The sequence below is a fragment of the Atractosteus spatula genome, chromosome 17 (genome assembly GCF_055471065.1).
Source record: "Atractosteus spatula isolate fAtrSpa1 chromosome 17, fAtrSpa1.hap1, whole genome shotgun sequence".
Lineage (NCBI taxonomy): Eukaryota > Metazoa > Chordata > Actinopteri > Semionotiformes > Lepisosteidae > Atractosteus > Atractosteus spatula.
Window position 1 is genome coordinate 6,014,564 of NC_142722.1, and position 27,192 is coordinate 6,041,755.

At 44.2% G+C, this 27,192-nt stretch overlaps 1 protein-coding gene across 1 annotated transcript; it reads right to left on the reverse strand.

Moving 5' to 3' along the window:
• On the reverse strand, positions 1–27,016 carry LOC148818946 (tricarboxylate transport protein B, mitochondrial). The gene is made up of 9 exons (XM_088935649.1): positions 26,666–27,016; positions 13,245–13,352; positions 11,556–11,655; positions 6,377–6,515; positions 5,832–5,916; positions 5,339–5,443; positions 4,669–4,784; positions 4,479–4,552; positions 1–3,521 (listed from the first exon to the last, which is right to left on the reverse strand). The coding sequence occupies exons 1-9, from the start codon at positions 26,775–26,777 to the stop codon at positions 3,407–3,409; spliced, it is 954 nt and encodes a 317-aa protein (XP_088791775.1). The 5' UTR covers positions 26,778–27,016; the 3' UTR covers positions 1–3,406.
• Between the last annotated feature and the right edge of the window lie 176 nt (positions 27,017–27,192).

Genomic DNA, 27,192 nt, shown 5'->3' on the forward strand with positions numbered 1-27,192 from the left:
TGTTTTAAAATTGTTACTTTATTCAATTACAAGTTTTGACAGCAGTATTGGTACATTTGATCAACAACTGAAAGAGAGGCACTCTGCATAAGAAAAATCACACGTCTCATTACACAGTACAACACTGACATAACCACATATCCACAACACCCACAGGTGGCCGTACAATCACGCACACACACGCAGACATACATGGTAGTGATGTTAGCTACAGTTCTGTCAGCTCTCTTTCAGGTCATGGCACAAAAGTCAAGGCATAGAATATACAATACAGACTCCTTGGCATCCAAACACCGCTACCACACACAGCGGGAGAAACTGGACTGCAAAGCATCCGAGTCATCTGAGCACAATACATTAATGCTCAGGAATAGGTGTCCCAGAGTCATGGGCTTCGTGCAGCAGAACCCAGCCCTCAGTATAAAACATTCAAAAATGGTACGGTACAGACTATCGGTTAGAAGTCACTACACATGCTTTGCATCCCAGTTTTACTTCAAACACTAGAGTGGCTAGTGCATCATCTAATTTGAACAAATATCCTGCTTTTCAATGTACTGGTATCCAGATAAAACCTAAGGGTTCAATCAAGTTCTCAGTGCAGTTTTAAAGCCATTAGTCTGTTCTTCACCTGTCACAGTGCCCGTCAGCGGGAAAAGACTGAGGGTGTTAATCTCGCTGACTCGGTGCATCACAGAATTGACAGGTGTTAGACGAGTCTGTCTTTGAAATTGATCCTATGGTTGCTGCCCTGCCCTGCGATACCAGGTATTTTAAGATGCCTTTAAGGTTATAAAACACCCATGTGATCGTCCTTTTAACATTATCCTGTATTCCATCAATTTACGCTAGGTAGCTTTGGAGGCACTGAGGTGACAGAAGTCCTGCTAAGAAAACAGACATACGACAAAGCAAAACATCAGAGCAGCATGCAAACTGATGGGTATGACATTACAGCTGTTCAGATCCTTACAACACACAAGCTGCAGGATCTCTTTATTTCTTTGTCTCAATAACCAAAACTATTATTGTGTAAGACCTGGTTCATAAAAAAAAAAAAGAACTGTGACAACTGTAACATAAAAGCATTAATATGAGAATGAAACAAGTTTATAAAGCCTTTGTGTTCCCCCCCCCCAAAAAACCTTTGAATTAAAAGAAAACCCGCAAAGCGCAACAGCAGTAAAACGAACACGTATTTTGAACCATATTTGCCATGTGTTTTTGTTTCAGAATAAGTCATTCAGAGACCTTATTCCTGTGTGTTAGAACGTGAGGGAACTTCATGTACATAAATGCAGAAACCTAAATGCTGAATTAGAAAAGCAAGAGATACAAAAACACCAGTATTCAACTCCGTTACAAAACACGGAAGGTGAAAAATTTAAAATGAGCACCAATGAGGGTGTTTTAAATTATGATTCAAAAGATTTTAACAGTGAAGGATCATCTCAAAAGCAGTATTGCACTCAACCGTGTCCTTTTATCACTTTAAAGATGCAGTCTCAATTTTACTTTGCTGAATCACTGCTAAGGGCAATGAAGAAAATGGAAAAAATTCAAAGTGCGCAGAAGAGACCTAATTCACCCCAAAACAGAAAGGACAAAAAAACCACTAGAAGCTACAGAGTGTTTTTTGGCATCGTCAATTGCTTTTCTTAAAACAATGAAGCTCACAAAATAAGATTAAAAAAAGTTTTCCCCTTAACATAATAATTGCCCTCCTATGCAGGAAATTGGCCCCAAGACCCAACGTAAATTGAAGGACATCTCTCAGTCACTGAAAACATGCAGGCTCATTTAGGCCCTGTCACCTGGTCAGCTCTTGGGCTGGAGTAAGTAAAAAATCTACACCACCCATCTGCTGCCTCTCCATCTACCCAAAGGGTTTGGACTTTGTCTCCGGAGAGGGGGCTCAGTTTGATCCCGGTTTCGGGTCTAACACAGCGATAGCAGATATCCGGAAAACAAAGCCCAAAATATTTTTTAAAAATGTGGGGTGCAGTCACAACACATTTTGCTTTAACAAGGGGTTTTGGCTTTAAATAGAACAGACATGAAACGCTGTGGCATATTTTTTCTTTAAAACATTGGGTCTAAAATGAAAGAAGGGGCCTTTGAAACACTGTGGAGAGGTGGATCAGTCATGTAGGTATCTGGTGAATGCACCCCACCCTTTCTGAACTCCAGTGCTGAGGGTGAGGGAGGGGCAGGCCAGTCACTTTTTAGTCCAAAAAGCATTAAATCATTAATACTTCGTTGTGTAGTCATCATTACGATTAATTTATAAATAGCAAAACTATTCATGTTAAAATATTTAAGTCTTTTAAATTACGTATTGTTTTAGTGTTAAGATATGGCTTTGAAGACTTCCATAGTACTTCCTCATGTGTCCTAGAAGTTTAAAGCACTGCTGTAGTACCTCTCACAGAACAAGGCCTTAGGGACAGCCTCCGAGTTCTCAGTCACTGGTAAGGACAGTGAGGCCAGCGTTTTCATTCCAAGTGCCTGAACGACGCACAAGGTTTGATTTTTATATTAAAAACTCCTCTATCATCTACAATTCTTAAAGTCCAAGTCTTGTATTAGAATGTCTTAAAAAAAAATTTTAAACTAAAAGTAATAAAAATAAACCTAAAAGTACCTTTCTCTGATTTGACAGACAGTCTAGGCATTTTACATCTCATATCGGTTATTGGGCACTTCCTGGTGAAAGGTAATTGGCTTGATCTTGGGGAAAAATAGCTGCTTTCGAGAAAGAAAAAGCCCGAAAAACAACCAAGGCTGCATGAACTCTGCTAGCTTGGCTGGTTTTCAGCCCTTCGTGTACCGAAGAGGCGCTTTGACCCCATCGAACAACATCGTGCCCATGAACCATCAGGTAAACTCCACACGACTGTTAGCATATAAATCATTCTCATAAATACAATAACAGTTACAGGTCAAAGATACATTTCTGGTTGCACAACCATAAGATTTAAAATCTGGGCATCTTCCTTGTTGGACATTTTTGGCATACTGGTGCAGGCACTGATTGTAAGGAAATGTTACTGTATTAAAGCTTCTGTATGGGAAGGCCTTACCTAGACACAATAAAACAAACCCACCTGTCGATAAATCACCTATGACCTAAGGCCAGGTGAGGACAACAGGAGAGTAAACAGCACTTCATTGTTAGCTAATACAAGACCCGTTCTTTACTCGGTTAATTAAAATTTAAGGGACGTTTTCAGTCAGGTATATATTAAGTGATCGATTTCTACTCCAAGGCTAAAACGTACACAGTTAAGTAGCAGAGGTGGGGCACTGGCTGTGACACCCCGGCTCCGGCGCGGTGAAGGCGCTCCTGCCCAGCGTCCAGCAGCCATGGTGTCCGCCGGTCAGCCTCGGCCCCGAGGGTCCCGCCTCAGTCCGTCTTCCACACCTTGTTCAGCACTTTCACCACCTCCTCATAGATGACGAACACGATGGCCACGTCCAGGCACACGCGCCCCAGGCGGGGAATGGTCCCCTTGTAGAATCTGGCAGCGAAAACGAGCAAACAGGTTCGTTAACAGGACCGGGGGCTTGCACTTGAAGTCTTACAGACACACAAGAAAAAAAAATCTGTCTTCCTGAGGAACTCATCTTGCGATTCTCAGGGAGCAGGATACTCTGCAATCAGCAGAGCAGAAGCAAAGCCATAAGTTTTTTCCTGCATGGGTGCATGAGAGGGAAGGAATAGTTCACAAATATAGTCTGTTATAAAAAAAAAGTAAAATCCTAATTATGTAGCGCTTTTCTGGACACTCCACTCAAAGCGCTTTAGAGGTACTGGGGATCCCCTCCACCACCACCAGTGTGCAGCCCCACCTGGATGATGCGATGGCAGCCATAGTGCGCCAGTACACTCCCCACACACCAGCTTTCAGTGGGGAGGAGAGCAGAGTGATGAAGCCAGTTCAGAGATGGGGATTATTAGGAGGCCATGATTGGTAAGGGCCAATGGACGTGGCCAAGAGGTCATACCTCTATTCTTGTCGAGAAAAGCCCTGGGATTTTTAATAACCCCAGAGAGTCAGGACCTCATTTTACGTCTCATCCAAAGGACGGCACCTTTTTACAGTATAGTGTCCCCGTCACTATACTGGGGCATTAGGACCCACATGGACCACAGTGTGAGCGCCCCCTGCTGGCCCCACTAACACCTCTTCCAGCAGCAACCTTAGCTTTCCCAGGAGGTCTCCCATCCAGGTACTGACCAGGCTCACACCTGCTGGGCTTCAGTGCGTTGCCAGCTGTGAGCGATATAGCAGCTGGCAATTATAGCTATTATAGCCTTCCTTGCCGACTCGAATTCTGGAAGAATGAGGCTGTGACTTTACAACAGTCAGACAATTAACCTTCCCCCCCTGCAATTCACAAAGCAACGGTGATGACGAACAAAAGACAGATCGACAATACAACTCGCACGGTCCACTCAGGAGCCTCTGACTTACGCCATGGGGCCTTCATGTCTCATGATCTGAAAGGCACAGTCCACAAAGCTTTTGTATTTGTGAGCTTCCAGGCCCTGAAGAGAGAAAGAGAGTGGCCAGATGTCAAGCAGCCGTCTCCTCTGATGTCACAGTCCCACAGGGGACATGGAGCACTCGGAGAGGAGGGAAGAAGAACTCAAACGCGTCATACCTGCATTCTGGTTTTGATCACATCTAGCGGGGTGTTGCCAAAGACACTAGCAGCTCCAGCTATGGCACCAAATACACCCGTAATGAACGGATTGATCTCCTTACTGGGATTCTTGTCTGGAGATGGAAGAGAAACAGAAGTTAATTAATGAATCAGCTTAAGTGCTGACTAGGGATAGGGAAGGCTGAGGTTACAGGGCTAATGTGGAGCCGAGTCTCCAGGAAGTGTTCACCCCAACAAATACCGCAGCGTGTACTCTAACCCTAATGCCACTCCTAGCGCAGCTGCGGTGCTGGGAGTCTCCAAGACGCTCTGGAGCGAGAGGCGAGCTCAGTCTACAAGCTGCCACTAGGGGGCAGTAATGTCAAGCCACTAAAGTCGGTAACAGAAAAATGATTTGGAAAATCATTCTCTTTAACCGCTTAACCTAGATTGGCACATTCAGCACGGCAGCTTTTAGTTTAAATCTGTGTTGTATTAAAATCGCAGAATGACTCCCATGGTTTTACATTTAATAGTGAAAAAACATAAGGATGAACAATACACTGAACAATGATCTATTACAGCGTCTTCATCAACAATGTACTCTAAACAAAGCAGTGCGATTGTCATTTATGAACAGCTGTATTAAATACCCGAGAGTGTAGAACAAACGGAGGAAATGTGTTACCTTTGTACCAGTTCCTGAGGGATGTCATGACAAAGAATCTGATCGCTTGATTTGATCCCTGCTTCAATACTGTTGCAGTTAGTCCCTGATATGTTCCTTTCAAACCTGCAAAGCATCATTAAAATGGGATTTAATAATTTACATGTTGAAAAATGGAAAGACAACAAATTGTTACAATACAGTTTCTCTGTGTACTTAGAATAAGAGCAGATTTAAGAATCCCATAGGTATGGAATTAAATTTAAGGAAGAAAGACTTTATGAAAACTCATATATAAAGAAATACCATATAAAGTATTTTAAATATTTACACAACTACAATCAGGTAATCCTCTTTCTTATGGCTTACACAACCAGCAATGGCATGTGCTTTTGGCACTTTTAAGTATGATTGAACTGTTGCAGCATTCAGGAATTTTGAAACATTTCTTATGCAAGCACTCCCAAAGGTCAATAGAGGGCGCTGTCTGCACAGTTATGGGCGAGCTCCTCACCTTGCTGCCGGACAATTTCTCTCACCCCGTGAAAGAAGCCTCTGTACTTTGGATTGGCTGAGCACTGGTCATGGATGAACTTCACCTGGTTAAGAAAACGGATTTATATGAATCTTCTCATGTACAGACAATCCTCACTGGAAATCCACACCTGAGGTGTCATGAGCAGAAAGGAAATGCTACTCAAAAAAAGATACAATACCTATTGAAACTGTAGAGAACATTCATGCTGGAATTGTAAATTAACTGTACATTTTTTGCAAAAAGTTAGTTTTTATTAACAAAGGGTATATCATGCATATTAATCAATCCTGAGAATGATCTGTATACTGAAGTTTGCTCCCATTGTACGGATACTTTAAAAGTATTGCTGACCCTGCTGCTAAAGATATACACAAGTGATCCTTGGCAATGCTGGTACTTGTGGGAGCACATACCACATGCCTTAATTTCAGCTTATATTAACTGATGATGAAGATTTGTTTTCAGCCGCTGTGTAAGACGTGCCTTCTGTTCTTTCTGTGACTGTAGGCAGAGTGCCCTACCTTGATGGTCTCCATGGGGCAGACCACCACCACAGCCTCTGCCACACCTGCCCCCAGGCCACAGATCAGCCCCCGCGTGCTGTCCAGTTTTCCCGACTCGTCCCGCATGCGGTTACTGAGGAACTCGAACATCCCAAACCTGGGGCACACAGCACACAGAAACAGTCAGGCTCCAGTTCACTCAGAGCCCAGACCACACAGAGCCCAGAGACTCAGGGCCAGGGCTCAGTTCACACAGAACCCAGAGTCTTGTGTTCAGAATCCAGCTCACACAGAGCCCAGTGTCTTGGGGTCAGAGCCCAGATCACACAGAGCTCAGAGACCCAGTATCAGGCCCCAGCACTCGGTGAGAAACCACTGCAAAGACAGCACAGTGGTTCACAGACTTGCCTACCACATCCCTTCCTCACCTGAAGACACACAGTACAGAGAAGAAAGAAAGCAAGCTGCTTTTAGCTCTTGTACGAAAGTCCCTACCAACACTTTTGCAAAATTTGCTTGGATTTGTAACTGGAAAAATCTCATGCCCAAAATCCTATGCTTCAATAATAAATTGTGGTGATTAATAAAAGAAACTTTTAAAACTACAAACCTAAGCAAATTGCAAACTGAAGAACATGTTCAGGATGCCCTGTGGCCGGAGTGAATGAGTTTCTATTTTTAGATCAAATAGAATGAAAAGGAAGACTGGAAGATTTAAAAGCATCAAGGAGAAGCAGGGCCTTCGGTCTGGCACTTAGTTCCGATTACTTTCCTTCATGGTTCCTGATCTGTCCTCCATTGAACTGCCAATACCCACTGCCATACACTTTGGCTACAGAGAGAACGCATTTAGTTAATTCCAAATAGAATGTGAACTGTAATTGAGCGGCTTTCCTTAAAGCAAAAAGGCCTCCACATTAACATTCACTTGCCATTCCCTCGCTGTGAGCTCCGTACTGTTCCGCAGACAGTGTTTTACTTCCACTTGGCTGAGCTGCTGACATTCATTAAATAACTTTGACAGCTTCTTTCAAACAGGAAGACACTCACTAATAAGAGAGCTTGACAGTTCCAAAGACGAGCGAGCCCTTTCAGACTGTTATCTCTGTATGTAAAGCAGCCCAGCCAGCATTTAGTCTAACTGTACACACTATGCCTGTATAGCATGATCCATGGAAATTACCACTGCAGGACGCATGACAGTTAATCAAATTATCCACAATTAATCAAATTATTGCAGCTGCTCCAATTTAGCAGGCAGGAACCCAGACAATATGGGATGGCACCAGTTTAAGCAAAAAGCACATATTTAACAAACCCCACAGCTGAGATACACATATCGTAAGAACATAAGACAGGTCACAGACTAAAGCCTAGCCTGTGTTTGATGGGGTGTAACCGATCTGAGAATCCAATTCGGCCGTTTCTTGAAAGAAACCAGGGCATCAGCATCAGCAACAAGGGTGGGCAGATTGTCCCCCTACTCCCACAACCTTTTGTGAAAAGCATTGCCTTCTGTTCTTGGTTTTAAGTGCCCTTCCACATAGTTTACACTTGTGCTTGGGAGCTGCTGAGCTGTCACATGCCTCCATTTTCCACTGACACACAGCACATGACTGTGGCCCCAGCAAGGCCAGAGACAGAGCTGCTTTCAGGACTGTCGCTGTGGCTCGTCTGGCCCCTTGCTGGCTGTGGGCTGTCTGCTGCAGGGAGTGAGCAGTCCGGGTCATCTTCAGTTAAAGTGTCTGTCAGCACTGTGATAAACGGCTGGGTCACAGGTCTCCTGTATTGTCTCTCCCAGAGATGAGCCTGAATTGTGATCGACAGCTAATCTGGCAGGCAGCTCTGGAGAGTGCAAGAGAAGATAGGCTTTACAACAGCAGCCAGGTTGAACTGTTCATACTGCAGGGCATAAAATCCCAACACACTGCAGATCTTTAATTCTTTTGGTGATGATCAGGATACATACAATCGCTACTAAGCTGTAGTGATGTGTGGCCATGTGTCATGGTTATTATACAAGGAGGGGAGCCTGGGAGCCAGCACACACCGTGAGTAATAGCTGCATCAACTGTCTCACTTAGGGGAAGTTTAATAGTCACACTCCATTCTCCCAACTCTTAAAGTCTGGAATCCTCCATAAAAAACACTCGGGTGCAAATTTCACTTTAAACCAGCCAAGGAGGAGGGAGGCTTCTTTTTTACACGACAGGAAGGCAAAGCTCTTAATGACTTCGTCAGTAATAGCCAAGTAACGATCAGACAAGCAAGTACCCTTAGGAACTTTAGAGAGGCTGGATTGTACAAGCCCAGAGCAGAGTTTCGCCAGGACCTGGGGGGAACATCCGTTTCATTCTTAAAACCGTGATGTGATCGTAAATGACCAAGTAGTTGGGACCTTGGTTTAACTTCTCAAAAAAATGAAAACTGAATATTATGAACAGCCTTGTGCATCACAAATACATGCAAGTCCCAGGGCAGGTATTCAAGAACCAGTGTTCTAATATCCTCTCTGGAAGCAGCCTTGCACTCCGAGTTACAGTATATTAACACCTCACAATCTGGGAAAAGTCCTTTTAGCCATTTAGGATTGTGACCAACTTTAGCCCAAATCGACATTGACACTCCATCTTTCAGTACGTGTGCACATGTGGACCTGACTGTAGGAGAGTCCACTTTAAGACTGCGACATTTCAGAAAAGGTCTTTAGGTTTTTTTAAGGGTTTATTTGTATGACTGAAGCTGAGAATGTCTGGAAGAAAGAAAGGCTGATAGGAAGCAATGAAACCTGCTAATTGGGTCCAGGGCGACAGGTAAAATTATATAAGGGCCAAAAGTGGAACTTCATTATAGTTCTTTTCCAAAAAGCTGAAACAAGTTGACTGTACATTCTAAACCAAATCACGTCGGGTGGCAACTGAAATGTAAACACAGAGTGATACAACACTCCATTTATCTCAGCCCTCCCTGGGCCTGAGAACTGCTCATCTCCAGAACTGAGCATGCCTGGATAGAGAGCACTGCTAAACCATAAACTATAGTACTTCAACAGGGCAGGAACGCCACATCTCCTATCCCAAGCTCAGCTACAGGCTCTGGAGCTGGGGGCTTATTTGTATTACTATAAATTATTCTACTGCGCTGCACAGCTGGCTAGACATTTGCTCGCCCAAACAGCGCTCGAAGGCCATATAGTGTTAGAGAGCTGGACTGATTCTCCAGGGGCGAAAGGACATATGTATGTTTCCTTTCATACTGCCGCCACTAATAAAAAAACAAACCAAGACGAAAAGCTTGAGTTCATTTAAATCCGTGGATGTGTGGTTCAAGCAAACCCGGGTGAGACAACTTTGCACAAGACACTGTTACTAGCGAGACGGTCGATTTTGCTCCATTGGAAACTACTGGTTCCCCTGGGTAAGGGGTGCGATGTACTTTCTCCACCTTGAAAAAAGTTAGGTTTTCCCTCTGTGGCTGAACTGCTAAATTTTCTTCTGCCTGGCAGCCCTTTTCAAATGTCTTTAAGGTCTTGCAGCTCAACCCAGACATATGAAAGACTTTAAAGACTGTGGCTTCCCTCTTCTGTCCTTTTCTCTTTTTCCTTCAGTTCTCTCTTCCAAATCTCTGGTTTCTACTCCTTTATTCCTGTTTTTATATTATAGTTGGATTTATAGCTACCAAGACTTTCAAGCCATGATGTTTCACATTTCTGTATATGATACCATGTAATATTCTTTTTCCTTGAAAAACCATAAACAAACTGAACATGAATAGCACAGGTTAAAGCAATAGGGAGCAGAAGCTACCAAATGCCACACGTTCATCTCTGAAGAATCCTGTCAGATCACTCTGAATCTAAATACAATGGAGCAGTTTTCGGTTCTCTGAAATATTTACATAAAGCCCTGGAAAATGAATGGCATATATGCTTTCTTTTCCTCTCACCTGCAGCATATGTTAGTCATAGATAAATGCTTGCTTTCTGTTCCTGACAGACACTCCCTCCACATCTCCCCATGCCTGATGAAATTATGCAATTCCATTTCTGTGGAAGTCAAGCCTGCCCTTCTCGTTCATATTCATCTGGGCCTCTCGGTGGATACCGATATGGCCAGGCCCGTCTGGAGGATGGCATTGAGCAATTTCCGGGCACAGACTGCCTGACAGCCCTGCTCTGCATGACTGCGCACTCGGGGAACGAGCAGCATTCAGCTCCTCAACACCAAGTCAGTGCACATCCACAAGAACACAGGCAATCAACCTTCAGTTGAGCTAAATTCAGATGTAGGTTTTTCAGGCATGGTTAAACAATGATCCCTGTATTGGTATTATTTTATCCCTACATTGTATAACTTAATTATTCCTCTTATTTGTTCTAATGATGGTATGCTTATTGATTTTCTTTCCCTTAATATTTGAAAAAAACATTGCTAATTTTTGTTTTGACAAAATGTAAATAAGATGTAAGAGCAATATTCATGATGCAGAACAAACAAATTGTGCTGCACAGGAGATCAGTTCTCCTCTAGGAGTAGTATAGACCTTCACTAATGATCCATAGTGCAGCAGCACAGAAAAGAAATCATTTAAGTGTTTCTGATTAGAAATGGCATGATTCGATATTGGAGAACAGACACAAAATGGGAATGTGGGTAACTGGAAAGGTTCTGGATTAGACAAGCCTTGTTATAAATAGATTAAACTGGCAACTGAAGGAGGATCTTCAGTAGCTATAGTGACTGCATTCAAACAGGAGCAAATAAGATCTGCACCTCAGTCACAGGCTGTCATGGCATTACAGAGACTGCTCCCCAGTGCCAGGCTCTCAGCTGAGAGCTCTTGGACTCCAGTGTAAAACAGCTCTTTTTTCCCCACTCCCAACCTAACGACCTTTCGTCAGCGCTGACGGAGCTGCTGTAGTAAGTCGCCAATGAACACAGTGTACAGTTGCACAGTGGTCAGCAAACACCAGCGGCATGTGCTGGCCAGCCTCACAACAATCCCGTTCGGAGAGATATGGCATTGACACTCACGTGCTCTACCACTGCAACATCGGATGTCGTAGAGCTACACCCGAGTTGCCTTCTGTGGGCTACCTGGGGGTGAGGGGGAATGTGTTGTGACCAGCCGAGGGGCCCCCTCCAGTAAAGTGGAGTGAACCGAGGGCATCGGTAGCGGCTTATTCTCAGACAGGTACCTGACTGCTGCCTTGGGAATGGAGCCGTACAGCAGGGAGCTGAGCCCACGATAGAGCCCTTTCACACCATGACCCTGGACAGTCTGCTTCACACAGTCCACTGCAAAACAGAGCACAGGACCATCAGCACCACCGTAGAGCAATGACAGCAAAGGAGAGGGTGTGTTTAAAAACTCACAACACGTACACTGTCACACTAAACTATTCTCTACAGTCAGCATTTTCTGCTTTTTTTGGTGTCACGGTGATACCTGCTGGTAAATTGGTGAACCCCCCCACATTCTCACATTGCAGGCAAGGACAAGACACTTGTCACTGACCAATCATAGACGGCCAGGTTAAATTTATGACTCAATAAATACTGCCCGTACTGGAGACCATACTGTTTCTTCTGAAATTGTGGTTATTAGGAATTTATTTTTAAATTTTCTGATTTTAGACATTCCACATGTGGTATTTGCAGAAATACCAATGTGTAAAAAGCCTAGTCAAGAAATGTCTCTTACATCTACTCTCCCATTGAACTCCATCACTGGTCTGTTAACCAGTCTCCTTGGGTGCAGACAGATTTTTTCCCCACAATGTCTTGAAATGACAAAAGTATCAGATGTGCAAGGCACTAATGAAAACACCTCAAACCGCCAAAGTAAGAGTTGCCCCAGAGAGAACCTGCTTGTTGGAAAAAAGGGGGAAACTTACTCCATTAAAAATGATTAACCCACAGACTTGCACACATTGAGTGCACACATTAACCAGAACCGTCCAGAGTTCATGTTCCCTGATGTACTTATAGTGCTGACTCTTAGGCAAACAAACATGTTATCTCTGCAAGGCTGATTCTCAAAGTGCACTTGCACTTCCCTTACTGGGACAAGAGACTTGCTGTCTCTTAGTTATCCTGCCCTAGGCAGCCAGGTACCATCTGTAATGAACAAATAAGCCAATTTCTGGAGCTTTTCAAGCCTGATTCACTTTCTTTCCTCTGGTAGCTAATAGCTTGTTAATCCAAGGATCTCATCCAATGAGCCAATTCCAGAGAAGCAGCTTTGACATCATGGCTGGGCAGCCTGTACCAGACCCCCCCCATCTCAATCCTTAAAGCACTTCCTCCTACACCCCACTCCTGTAAGAAAAGCACCAAAGGGAAATGGGGATTACAGTTTGTCTCAGTCTCAGGATATGGTTTTTATCCTCACTGAGGATCGTGCAGGAGTTTTGAGGGAGGTCCTGACGCAGCTTGTTTACTCAGGAATGCATGTTTAGCCTGTTCTCTGGAGACCGAATTTTAAATGCTTAAACAGTAATGGTATGTCTCTCAGAGCCTGGCTGGCTGTTACTGCAGTGTTATTTAAGCGAATTATACGGAGCTAAAACTCGGACTCTTTTTCTACTTCTCCATTTCACATGTACCTCCATGCAGTTTCCACATGAACCAGAAGGACCCAAGTAGAAACTGCATGGAAGTGCATTTAAAAGCAAGAACAGGGGGCACTTCATTACACAAAGGGTGGTGGGAGTATGGAACAAACTGCCCACCCACATTGCTGAAGCCGACACCCTGGTTTAATTTCAAGAAACAGCTGGATGAATTCCTCGGATCAATTAACTACTAACTACCAAACTTGTTGCACTGGGCGAATGGCCTCTTCTTGTGTATAACCTTTATGTTCTTGAAAAGCAATTGCCTACCAATGCCCTTGTATCTTGGGGGATTGGCCTTCTCGTCCAGCTGTAGCTGTGTCTTGACATACTCTGTGGGAAAGGTGATGCAGATCTCTATCCCTCCAGCAATCCCTCCTGGAATTCAGAAAGAGAACAACAAAAGTTTGGTCAGTGGTTCCTGTACAGCAAATCCGCTGTAGGATGGAATGGTTTTTAGGTGGGTGCAAGTTATTTTTCAGGTTGAAGTTAACAGTGACCCCACCCCCTGCACACATATAAACAGACAATCAATCCCAATCCACATAGTCCTGGTTATGCACATCTCAGTTGTGTATTGTGCAAGGAGGGATTGAGAAAAGTAAGTGATCAGTCTCCCGTCTGCTGAACTCCCTGCTGGCACACATTTCTTCAGTGAAGCTCAAGATGGCGTGATTAGGAAGGAGGATGGAGTAAGTTTTAATAAAATGGCTGAGAGAAGCCCTCGAGTTCAAATCAAGGTTACTACAAACAAGTCCGCACACATGTAACTACATATTCTCAGTTAATGCTCTTATTAAAAATTTGTAACATGGGGAGACAAATACGGCTCATTGGTTTGGCTACAGGTCTGTGTTAATACTAATGGTAACACCTAGAGCATTGTTCTACTCACTTTATGGAAAAACCTGTCCTTGTGAAGCTCCTGACATACCAACACAGGAGCCAAGCATAGCACTATACTCAGGCCTGACCTGCTGCGGTACGGTGACGCTGTGGCTAAGGATCTGTGCCTGTGGCTGGAAGGTTGCTGGTTCATATCCCATGGCTGGCAGAGGAATCCTATTCTGTTGAGCCCCTGAGCAAGACACTTAACCTTAACTGCTCCAGGGGTGCTGTATAAATGGCTGATCCTACGCTCTGACCCCAAGCTTCTCTCCCTATTTGCGTGTCTGTGTGTCACATGGAGAGCAAGGTGGGGTATGCAAAAAGACAAAGTCCTAATACAAGAAATTGTATATGGCCAATAAAGTGATCTGATCGTATTTGACACTGAAAAAATTGCCTTTGGGCTGAGTGGCACCTGTGAATAGCTCATAGAGGCAGGGAGGTTCACAGACCTGTTTTTCTTGCAAACAGGCATCGGATGAGCTGTGAGTCAGCTTAAGATTGCAGCTGTGGTAGTGCTGACATTCCAAGGCAGCCTCCTTTACTGCCTCAGCTACACCCCTCGACTGAGAAGGCTGAAGAGAAAAGAGGCCTGCGATTGGTCAAGAGCAGCTCCAGAGGAAGCTGCCCCCTTTGGCCCCGCCCATTAATGTTGCAGCCTGTTCCCTGGGGTGCACTACTCATGTTGAAACAGTCCTGTTTAACCTGTAAGAAACCTACACAGCCTCATCCCTCAGTCCTACTACCGTTCCCTTATTTTATATTTCCTGAAAGATCATTACATCAGCTGATGAGATTTAAGACAACTGCATGAGACGGCTTTTCAGTGTTTCTAATTCTCCTAAATTCAGCTTTTTTTCTGCAGTCTACAGAGAAATTAAATCTATTTTAAAAGTAAGGAACGCACCCCAGCAGTTCAAAGCCTAGTACTGTTACAGCTATAGGAAATGCACAGCTTAACATTGAATTCATTACTAACTTCTCTAGTGTTACCGTTTTCACAATGTAGCATGTAAATACAGCCATCCTGAACATACAACAACTGACAAACCCTAGACTGACACTTTATAAGATGTTGTTTATTGGGATACAGGACAAGACTGAGCACATTGATTTACTGTAGATACCTTTTATAAATATTCCAAATGGGAAGAAATGACTGCTAAAAAAAGCTTACTGAACTTTAGGTGCGACCAAGATTTTGTACACCCTTTAGTGCCACACAAGCACTAATTGAGCAGGTGTTTATACAGTGTTGTATAGACCTTCAGCAGCTGTCTGCGATAACACTGGCTGGTCCTGGAAGAGACAGAACAGGAAGTCAAGTATCAGGAATGCACCCTCCCCCCCACTTTCTCTTCCTCGGAGAAACTTGAACTAGCTGACCTGGAGTGAGCCGGACTGCCTGGGCATGAAAACGGGGACTGGGAGGTGCAACTACCGCCCTGAGAACGACGAGGGCAGCCTTTCAGGACAACTGGCAAATGGAAGATGAGTGCCTGACATGTCTTAATTCAGTCAGCCGGTGTGAGCTTATTTAGAAAAAAGGGGTGTTTGAAATGGAATTATCCTAACCACACAAAAGCTTGCTGGAAGTCATGCAGCTGAATTGCCAGTTCAGCATAAGAGAAGACAGACTTTGCATTTGTACATAACATGGCTATGCATTGGGAAAAAAAAAACCTATGTGAGAGGCAGGTGCAATTCTTCCTCTCATGTATTGAAATTTATGAGCAAGGGGCCACAGATGACACACTACCAAGATCAGTCTTGCACAATATTTATCTTAACAGTCTTCTGCCTCCAGAGGTGTGTAATTTGTGTATTTTACTTACATTTGCTAACAGTACATTGAGTGCAGCTGTTGGTTAAAGAAACACTACAGCAGCATGGCATCAAAAAGCAAGCTGCTGGGATTCTCTTGTTCTTTCCTCATTTGGGAATTTGGCATGCTGGCTGAATTTTCCCCTCAGTCTTTACCCATCATGGCCTAATAATCCCCATCTCTGAACTGGCTTCATCATTCTGCTCTCCTCCCCACTGAGAGCTGGTGTGGGGAGTGTACTGGCACCTCATCCAGGGGCTACACTCTGGTGGTGGTGCAGGGGATCCCCATTACCTCTAAAGTGCCTTGAGTGGAGTGTCCAGAGAAGAGCTATACAGGTGTAAGCAATCGACCACAGACTTGGCCCACAAGCTCAGCCAGGCCTTGTGTGCAGGAGCTCACAGATACACAGCCAGCCACTCTATTCCCGGGAGCCTGCATCTGAGTGGCTAATCCCGGAAAAGCCAACAGTGTGCAGGAATGTCTGGCACACTTTCTGCTCGTAGTAAACAACAGGGCCTGCCTGGTCACTAGCTTCTGTGACTGAGCTTCACTGAAAGCATCACTGAACGCGGACGCTTTGCATGCACAGAACGAAGAGAAGAAAAAATGAGGGCAGCTTGTCAAGCCCCCAGGGAGTTCAGCACAGGAGGAAGCCGAGCTTGCACACACCTCCCTCAGCCCACTGCAGGAGCCGAGACAGGAAGAGAACTGGCAGTGAGCAATGGTGGCGTTAGGAACGAGGCCTGGAAATCAAGAAGATGTATAAACGCAGCACAGAGACACCTGGTTAATTCCCAGTTTTCAGAAATTGAGCATCTCTTGCAAACACACACTTTGATAAATGAGGGGGGGTTACCAACTTGCCAAACACTCCTGTCTGCACTGCAATTAAATCAGAGAAAACAGAAGATGGAGCACTGCAATGCAGGAGAGATTGCCAGTCTGAGTCTGAGAGATGCCGAAAAACAGAGCAGCTGATTGATTTCCTTTCTAGTGTCGTTTCGTTAGTCAATGGATTTCCCTGGAGGCCAAAAACCTCTCCTTACATCCCTGCCGATGAGCACAAGGCTCCCGAGCACAATCCGGCATTCTGTTCTGAACCAAACCAATTATAGCAACCCTCCATTAAGGCTGTAATGAGGGGTTAAAGTAATTATGTTATGTTAGTGTTTGCAATCACAAGCAGGAATAGCTGGTGCAGGTCAAACCGACCTCTCATCAGAGGCTGTGCCAACCTCCTCGCAGTGAGGGAGAGGCTGACAGAGGGACTTAAAGGAAATGGGGAGAGATGTTTTCTACAGCAGGATGGCGTCTTTTTAAAACCAGGAGGGAGCCCACAAAACAGAAGCAATCCAGCCTGCCTGCCTGTCGCTAGAGGGAGCAGAGTGTCGCTTTAACCACAAATGGGTGGAGTGATCACTCCTAGACCAGCTCTTATTTCACACTTGCTCCCTGGCATTTCACCTCTGCTGTCAAAAAGAAAAGGTCTTTGACAGGTTCTTGAAGTCAAAAGTAGTTCTATAATACAGTTGACCACAGGCCATTCCAAAAACCTGCAGCAGACAGTGCAAAAAAAAGCACAAAATAAAAGGTCTGTCTCAGGATCTTACCATACAGGGAGACCATGTCAGCTGTCACATACAGAACTGTACACAGAGGGTGACCTTTAACCTAAATGCACGCCCTCTGTGCAACTCCCCATGAGACAGCTCTCAAAAGTGGGAGATAAACACACACAGTGCCAGGCTACCCTGCAGTCACCCTTCCCAAGGTTCCAAGGTTAAGAGCTGTTTGCCACTGTACGGAAGGCAAGAACAAAACCTACATCACAATTTACACCACTCAATGAACTATAAAAAGTATCATTCTTATTACTGTACGATAAAAGCACACCTGCCAAAATTCACTGCGCTTTGAAAATGGGGAATTCATTGTGACCTCTCACGCCACCTGTTTATTTGACCATAAATCACCACAGAAGCCTGGTCTACAGATGTTCTATGGGAAAACAGACAAGCAAAATCCTGAGCAAAGGAATTCATTTCAGTCGGTGCACCACTCCAACAGTACACCTTCCCAGCTCCCTATCGGGCTGATTTATCACTTCAATCACCCAGCCTGGGAGAGGAAAAATTAAAGAGCAGCTAGACTCAGGAGCTGACTGGAGGAACAGGAGCCTCCTCCTGACGCGAAACCTTTGGAAACCCAATTTCCCAAGAGCACTCGGGAGAACATCAAGGACACAACCGCCTCCTCTCCAATCATGGCTGTATTCACCATCATCTCGCAGGCTCTGGTGTCATTTCAACGTCAATACTGACCTCGGGGCACTGTTTCCTGGTGCCACGTCCCCGATTTCAAGCCAGGTCTCCTGCGATTGCAGCAGGCAAGCGAGGAGTAACCCATTCAGTATTTCAATCAAGGTTAGCTTCTCTAGGAAATATCAGTTGTCTTGATTAGATCAAATGAAGGAAAAAGCAGTCTGACGCCGAGAGCTCTGCAGGGTCTACTGGCCAATACCTGCGCTGGCTGCAGGAATCAGAGGATGACTAGTCCTGTATGGTAACCGTGGGGCTAGCCTGGAAATGAGCCATTATCATGCACGAGCTTTCAACCAACAGCACTACAGAATGGTGCCGGTTTGTCCCGAGTTGTAGGATTAAATGTTTCCGACATGGACAACATGCACATGCCCTCAAGGTTAAAAACAACGCAACTGAGGTTATGAAGCTCAAGACAAGATACGCAACCCAACACGCTGGATTCGATTTCTGTATGGAGTCCTTTCCAGAAGGATTTAATGCATCACAGTTAAATTATTAATGACAGCAAATGTGCCAATGTTTGGAAGTGAGTAGACTGGCAGAGTACCAGCTGTGTTTTCTGCCCAAGTTATTAATCTGCTGAAGAGAGAATTCTAGGCAACATGGAGATATGGATATTTCTTTAATGAACATGGTTCCTCAACATCTGAGGGTCACTGCTGTAAACAACATGAATCAAGTATGACTACAAGGTGGCACTTCAAACGGTGAACAACCATAAATTCAGAAGCTCAAACAGAATTATTGAAGACCTCGTCCATTTTTTTTGTACAATCAGGGCTCAGTCCAGAAGGGATGATGTTTTTTTCATGGGACTTCAAAACGTAATGAACCTCAAACAAAATATTCATAATCTATTAAAAGAATTATAGTATTTCAAATTTCCCAATGGGAAAAAGAAAAAGAAATTTTAGGCTTTCATTTTCCATTATGCCATACAGTTTTTTTAACTCCCCACTGTTCCTGGACTGCTTTCCAGCATAATGGACAACATAAAAACACAATAAGCTCTACTTAAAAGTTGTTCTACTAATGTAATGTGTAGCAAGATACAGTTCATGTGCGACTGGAAACACATTAATCTACCCAGACCTCTCCCACTGCGATGTACAGCGTAGTCGGGTTTAATTCTAAAAAGTAACGACTTTCACAAGCAGCACCTGATTTCCTAAATAACCTAAGTTAAGGATCTTATTTTGACAGGTCCATATAATCTATGACCAGGAGAAAAAGACTCCCGAGATAGACTGGACTTTGAAATTGTCTTAGGGAAGACCAACAGCACAATTAAAAACAAAAATATTTACATCAAAGCACTGCAGACGTGTACAGACGCTGTACTATTTAAATCATTTCTGAAAGAAAATGGATTGGCATAAATGCTACTTGAAATTAATTTAATGTCAAGCTGAAGATCACAAACTCTTTGCCTCTGTACAATTTTCTAGACAAACAAAGGACAACAAAAATGCATCTAAATTGGATCATGGCATTTTTGAGCTCTTGTCTTGAAGTCACTGGTTATCAGCTTTTATTTTTGCAATAAAGCTGAAAGCGTACAAAAATATTGAATGGTTTTACTTGAGTTATATTAGCCTGCCCAGACCCTGAGAGAATATTTTCCCTTCAAATGCCTGTATGAGATAACACATCTAATGGAACAGGTGTTTCAAAGAGCAAGTGACAGACTGTGTACTGCAGGTTTGTGAATGAAGTCTCAAAGTGGACACACAGTTCCAGGACTAATTGCATCATCTCTCCGTTTGTGTACGTGATCTGTGAAGGCTGTGGCTGTGCAGACAACAAGCCCCCAGCACTCCTCTGCACTCCTCAGACAGCACTGTCTCAGAGAGAGTGCCGGCTAATTGCTTGCCTTGAAGCAAAAACAGAAAATGATTGCTAGTTTGTGTTCCTTTCACAGCCATCAGATACCTTCCGTACACATGCATGACAAAACCCAAAGCTGAAATGCCAAACAGAAATGAGTTTGTCCTTTAAAAGAAACCCATTAGAAATTCCTGCCTTCTAGGCAAATGCGATCTTTACAACGGTTTTGTCTGGCTGCTTTGCAAGTCCACTGGAGCAAAAGAAACCCTTCGCCGCAAAATCCAGGACCTGCAGATCAGCCCAAAGCTCTCGGTGTATAAAGCTGATTCAGGCTGGCTTAGGGGCTTTTTCCTCGATCGCATTTACTTAACGTCATCCATGTTTGGCTTTTTAACTTACCACACTCTCCTACAAACGATAAAAGTTCACAGACTAAACCTTGAGTGGTTTCCCGCAAAATAAAAACTGAGAAGGGGTACAGAACAGCCTTCTCTTGCTTCATTAACACATACTTTAATGAGACGATGTTTTAGTAAAGAATGACTCCAAATGAGGAGCCAATTGGCTCATTTAGCCTGTTCGGTAGACAGCAGCCAATTGATCTCAGGATCTTATCCAGCCATTTCATGAAACCAGCCAGAGAACTGGCGCCAACAACACTACTCCAGTGGCCAGTGATCACGCAGGTGGATGATTTAATATCTTGATGTCCGTGACTATAAAACGAACTGATCTCAGTCTTCTTCCCCCCCACCCCATCAGCGGCTGTCAGTCCAAGGGGCTCTTTGGTGACGTTTCAGGCACCGCGAAGACCCCTTCATGCCCCCGGGGCCATTAGAGACCTCCTCGCCCAGGGTGAGCGCTTTCAATTAAAGAATGAAGGCAGTCTTCCGACGTGCTGATTAAATCAATGCCCACTGTACTCATTGTTGTAAACGAACCCCTGGCAGCTGGCCCAGTTTCTGTGAACCAATAAGAGATAGAGCAAAAGAAGAAAGCACAAGACAAATGCTTTCTGAAGCATACTGGATTTTGAAAGTCACTCGGTATGCTGGTCCATCACATAGAGGCCTTTACCACCATTCACATACCAGCTCACTGGGCTGACATGTCTTGCCGTCCAAGAGACACAAATGCACATTGCTTGGGACTCAGCGACACATTGAATCTGATAACCACATGGTTCCCATTTCTATTACTCAATTCCCCCCACATCATTCAGCAGTCGCACGCTTCTGGTTTTGAAGAGTGCTTTCTTCCACTGATCCCTTACTCACTAAATATTTCATTTCCGATTTCCTGAAATATTCTGGTCAAAAGCCAAAGAGCCAACAGAAGTCTGACCAGGAGCTAGAAGGCAAAGCGAAACAGGTTAATCCTGTTGAACTCCCCAGGAGTGCTTGGACTTTGACCCAGGACATGTATGAGGGTTTATTGCATCATCCACGACCCGGTACAAAGTACACCTTTTTTGCGAACGTCAGAAAATAAGAACGTCTACCTATATAGTCTGTCCATTAACAATGTAAGAAACTGGGGTCAAACTTCCTTTGCGTTAGGTTTAATGAAGCCTGCACAATTTCTATTTAGCAAAATGTTTTTGTTTACGATAAAATGGCTTTTGTAAGAATGGTTAAAAAGGGGTTATGAATGTTGTATTCCATAATGGTGGTATCTTAAGTAGCCTCTAAGAAGGAATTATGAAGGTAATGGGCAGGCTGTAAAAAGCCTATTAAAAAGGAAGCATTTGCAAAATATGCTAGACTAAAACTTTTTGACAAAGCCATAGAGGTAGTAGTGGCTAACAGATGACAGGGCTTTCTTCTGTCTCCCAAGAATGTTGGAAAACCAGGAGGACAAAAAAAGTCTAAGAGGGGTGCTCATGCAACAGTTTTCACAGCCTCAGCAATGCCAGATCACTGCTCAAAACAACTCTTCATGACATTACAGCCGTTACTGTAAAAAGCTTAAACTGCCTCACTCCTATTCATCTGTATCTTTATTCAGGATGCCCACAATGTGATGCACAGATGCAGACACCGTTAGCGGTGATGAAGTCTTGTGTGTGCATACACTGCACTGCAGGCATGTGCTGTTTTCTGCTGAGTCACTGTGGAGCTGCTGCCAGTCCTACAGTAGCTTACACAGGCCCTCTCACATCCTGCTCCTTGCAGATGAATATTCTTACACACGCCTTCTTGGCTCAGATCGTTTACTCCAGAGACAGGCCCAGCTAGACTCTCTAGAGCAAATATAGCAATTTGTTTCTTAAGTTCAGCAAAACGCTGCACAGATGTGCAAATGATTCTGAAATGACCGAGACCATGAAATGAAGTCATAGTTTCCAACTGTAAATTAGCGATCCTCAGTTTCATTCACTTTGGGTCAATCCTGTCTCTGTTAACCCCTATCCATTCTGATGTGGATTAAACCACTATTAACTGCAAACCCGTTCTGTGAAAACTACTGCAGATATGCAAAGAATTGGCTAAATCATTAAGACTTTTTTCTATAGTTGATTACACTAATTATAAATGAATGATACAGTAGTAGTCCAAATTATTGATGGGGAACTTAAAGACTCAGAATCTGTGAGCACAGATTACACATGTATGCAGAGACTAGAACAGAAACTTAAAGATCCCAGTTCAAAACCCTGTTGGTAGAGAGACCCTTAGGCAGAGCAACAGAAAAGTTAAACAGCATGCTTGATGCTCTACATGACCACTTAACATGAAATCATTATAAGCAGCACTTTTTCCTGAAAGAATGGCACCTTATGCAGCACAATGCCCTTAATCAATAGTGGGGCATTGGTTTGGAGAGCCTGATCAAGGGACAAGAGCACTACCTACTGGTCCACCAACACCACATACAGCAGCGACTTGGTTTTCCTTAGAGGTCCCTCATCCCAGTAGCGATTCTGAGATCTGATGAGCTCAGGCTACAATTATGTTTTTGAAAAGCTGTAGACAACAGAACAATAAACATTTCCCCCCCCCCATTATGTTCTTATTTAGGAGGCTGTTCTCATTGTAACTGTAAAAATGTAGCAACAAAATATCAATAATTGTCATCTCAAAACTGAACTGAGTTGTCCCTGTTTTTTCTATCACCTTGAACATCTATGAAGTCTAAAAAGTAACAGAAATCCTCAATGAATTTGGTACATTGAGAGAAAGGCTGAGCCATTTCTACTCACTGACCTCTCACACTTGCTTAACTTAGACCAGGGTCTGACAGATGCTCAAGAAGAGAGGGAGGTCTTTGAATGTGGCCGGGTGGTGTTAGAAATTGACAGGAGAGCATTAGGACACTTTGGCATGTAAAATAACCTTTGTTGTGGGTACAACAATAAAGCAGTGTTTTATAAAGAGATTAAAGAGCCTAGCAACAGACATCTAGGTATAAGAATAAGTAAAGGTTCATTTTGTGTCAAAAAATAAAAAGAAACGTTTTGACTGTTAAGCTCTTTTCAGATATGGAAGGTGATGAAGTGGCCCGAGGTATACGATTACTGTTGAGGTTTTGAGTTAAAAGATTGTGGAAGTTACCAGATCGTATAATGACATGCCGTATGTTCTAAGAAGTGTCAGAATGGTTTATTGTTGGATGCTGATCCAATTCATCTGCTGCCTGCATGTGATTTTACTACCAATATTTGCCATGCCTGAGAACAAATAAATGTGGATAAAAGAAGGAAAAGACCTACAAACCCCCTTTACACCCAACCATCTTCAATTGTGTGAGAGGAGTAAATCAGATAGCAAAAGCAACCATAGTGGTCACAGAATCAGATTAACACCGATACAGTACTCAAGAGCAACACAGAGAAGCAGACACACAGCAGAGATAAGGTAGCCAGGCAGAGTTAACAGCACTAAAGCATCACTAGTCTACCTCCTTCATGTCTGGTTTTCCACAAACCAGGTTAAAACAATAGGCCTAATGCTCAGGCGACAATTGCCAAAGTAGAGGTTAGGCCTATACATCTGCCAAGACGGAGCATCTGCATTCAGGAGCCCCAGACTTCCTGGAAGGGCACTAGAATCACTGCAGAGAAGATCTTACTGCAGGCCCTGCCTGCACTACACTGGATCTACAAGAGCAGAGCTCAATCACTCCAGCACTGGAACAAACAGAGATCAGACTGGCAGAGCCTGCCCCTTCGATGTGCTCTCTTCATGGGTTCATGAGATTGCCAGTGGACGGTTTTTATTTCCTAAACTATGCCGTGCTCCTTTTGCAGCATTCAATGGCTTCTCTGCAGTGGACACTATTTATTTCTGTTTCGGGAAACAGGGTCCGGGTGCAAGGAAACATGAGATCCGTGACAAGTTGAGAATGCTTGAGAAGCAATCAAAATTCGACTTTGACAGAGGCAAAGCGAGAGATGAGGACGTCCTTAACCAATGACATCACCGCTGCCTGAGCTCTCCAGAGGTTGTCAGGTGGGGAGATATACGACATGTCTGTGGCTCCTGGACCCGTCTCGGCAACACACCTCTGCAGATGTACAGCTCAGATGCCCTACAGACAGTTCCATATATAACTACTACATCATCCCATTTTCAGGTTCCAGATGAGGCAAAGGGAAAAGGGAAGTTATGATGTTTTACACTTATTTTTGAACCAGGTGGGATGTGGGAAGGAAATTGTCTTCTAGATCAATAACTCAGCAGCAGCCATGGTTACATTGAAACAGCACAAAAAAAACCATGCAGGCATACAAACACTCATTTAGCGATTGTGTGGCATGCAAGGGCAAGAATTAGGGAAAGCAACGTGCATGATTGCAACCAGAAAACAGCACTTGTGTGCCAACCGTCTGGCAAGCAAGAGAGAGACAATTGAAAAAGCAACATAACTGGCTTGTGCTGGAGAAAAACAAGCATACTAGCTGGACTGAATTCCTGGGCTACGTTCCTGTTCAAACGACTCATGAAGACAAGAATAAAGCAAAATGAGCTTTTAGCGTTTTACAGGCGAGTCTGGAATCAAAGAATACAAATACTTTCCCCCCCCCCCCATGAACTGCTCCCCTCAACTCTAAAGGGAGCAATCTTCTTCTCCTCATCAATGGGTGTCCTCGTTAATTCTTTTTCTCGTTATAAACCTAGGACTTTAAATCGAGCAGGAGTGATAAAACTTGTAACATTGGTTATCAGTGGCTATCATGCACTTTACTCCAAGAAAGAGTCCTATTACTCATCAACCACTAGAGCCTGATACAGATGACCTCAGGGGAAGGGGAGGCCAGGGATCTGTTCTTGTAGCACTGCGGAGGTTCAGAGCTCTGATAGCTGCCAGATATCTGCTGCCTTTCCCCTTTGAACTGGTTCTCCAACATATCTCACCTGTCTCCAAGCCCCTGCTATTTATTAATGCCCTGTCTTATCAGATCGTTCACAGTAATGAGGAGCCTAAGTCAGGTTACGAAATGCATCTCGCTCAACAAAGCGCAGACAAAATATACACTTCTCGGGACTTCATAAGCAGACAGGCGTAAGATGATACAGTATTTAAAGAGGCAAAATGACAGAGGATCAGTTTCTTTTTGACTACGATTTGTCATCACACCGGTGAGGAAGCCAATATGATTATAGTGCCACCAAGAACGGTGGTCCATTTTTTTCTTGCATAAAAGAAAAAAATGTTAGAACACTGAAGGTAAGCTTGTGTTAAGAACAGTATAAATTGAACACGTGAAAATAATTTGGTTAACAACCCAGAGTTCTACCCATCTACATGGAAATCAATTCAAACCATCCCATGACTCCCCCCCCCCCCCCAATGACAGGCTTTGAAACAGGCAGGAGAAATTTACCCAGGGGAGCAGTTTGCCATCCCTGATGGAAATTACCGATGCATGCACATACAGTAATTTACAGTATGTACATCTAAAACACCATGCACGCCTACATACTTGTAACAAAATTCCGAATTTGATGAAGATGAGGAGAATCAACGTTCGAAACATGAATTTGTCTTGTTTTGTAACAAATCAATAACACGCAATCTCAGCTGGATTCCTGGTAACACAAGCGCCTGTAATTCTACATTTCCCCCCCCCCCCCCAATTACTCGGCTCACATTTCATACCCATATAAACGGTCCCCGATCCTGCGAAGCAAGTATTGATTTTCAAACTTCCCCATTTTAGATGCAGAGCAGTGAAAGAGCACAAAAAAAAAACACACGTCTATGGGAAATTATTCAGAGTGTGGCGGCTCTCCGCGAAAAATTCATCCCGGATACTAGACAGTAATGTGTATGCGAGAGAGCTCCCAGAACAAATGGAGAAATCTGCAGTGGCATTTTAGACTTACAACACAGAGCAGGAGCAGGAGAGCTTTGGAAAGTGCCGTCTCAGGAATCCCCGTGCTGCACCGATGACGGGTCTAATTTAAGCAAGAGCCCGATATCAAAATACGGGCTGTCGCAACAAATGGGACACGCTGTGCGTTAAACACAGTAACCCAGTTTGTCCCACTCGGAGTTACCAACTCTTCCAGCTGAGCGGCGGCATGACAGGGCTCTCGCACAGTGCAGCATCTGCTGGGCTGCCACAACTAAGGAGAAGGAAACGTTTGAAAACGCTCCGAAACAAATGTTTCCTTCAGATGAGCTGTGGGGAGACAGCACACCCCTCCGTGCACTCGGTGTGGACAGGCAGCGTTGAAATAAACCGTCCGTTTTTGCAAAGAGATGAGCTCTACGGCACTACACCACTCTCTCTGTTTGTGTGTGTGTGTGTCAGCCCGATAATACGCGTACTAACGGCACGCAGGCAGCGACAAAGCAAAAAAAGTGGAAAATCTTACCTGCTAAAATCGCCTTGCCAGGGTGAGTCAATTTCGTTTTCCCAGCCGGGGCAGCCGCTGCCAGGCACTGAGGTCGGCGGAAAGGGCTGACAAAACTGGGGTTCCCAGACATATTTGAAAAACAAGCGCTGGAACAGCTAGTAAAGGTGGAAAACCTGCTTTTTTTTTCTCCTTTGGCGATGCTTTTGGAAATTACTTTCCGGTTACCGTAATGCAGAGCAGTTGAGCGAGCAAGCTGGTGGGAAGAGAAGGGCCGTCACTGGAGGCTGTGGTTCATGGGGACTAGCACCCTGACCAGCGAGGACCGGGGTTGTTTTCTGTCCCACTGACAGTCTGTGATAATCACGCACAGAGCGTGGTGCGTGGTGAGGCGCTTTATACTGTGTTTCTTCAGGGTCCGTCCCCTCATGTTTTAGGGAGGGGCCTTTTTTTTCGCTCCACGTAGCGTCACATCCTTGACAAACAACAAGTCCGGTTTAAGGTAGAACGGTGCTTGGCCGGGGAGGAAGCGAACCACACGACAGCCG

What these genes read in the sequence shown, in the direction of transcription:
- LOC148818946 (XM_088935649.1), bottom strand. Translation starts at nt 26,777, where the DNA reads ATGTCTGGGAACCCCAGTTTTGTCAGCCCTTTCCGCCGACCTCAGTGC. An exon ending in TGGCAAGGCGATTTTAGCAG is followed by an intron (nt 13,353 to 26,665) that starts GTAAGATTTTCC and finishes TCTGAATTCCAG; the next exon opens with GAGGGATTGCTGGAGGGATA. An exon ending in GCCCCATGGAGACCATCAAG is followed by an intron (nt 5,917 to 6,376) that starts GTAGGGCACTCT and finishes TTTCTTAACCAG; the next exon opens with GTGAAGTTCATCCATGACCA.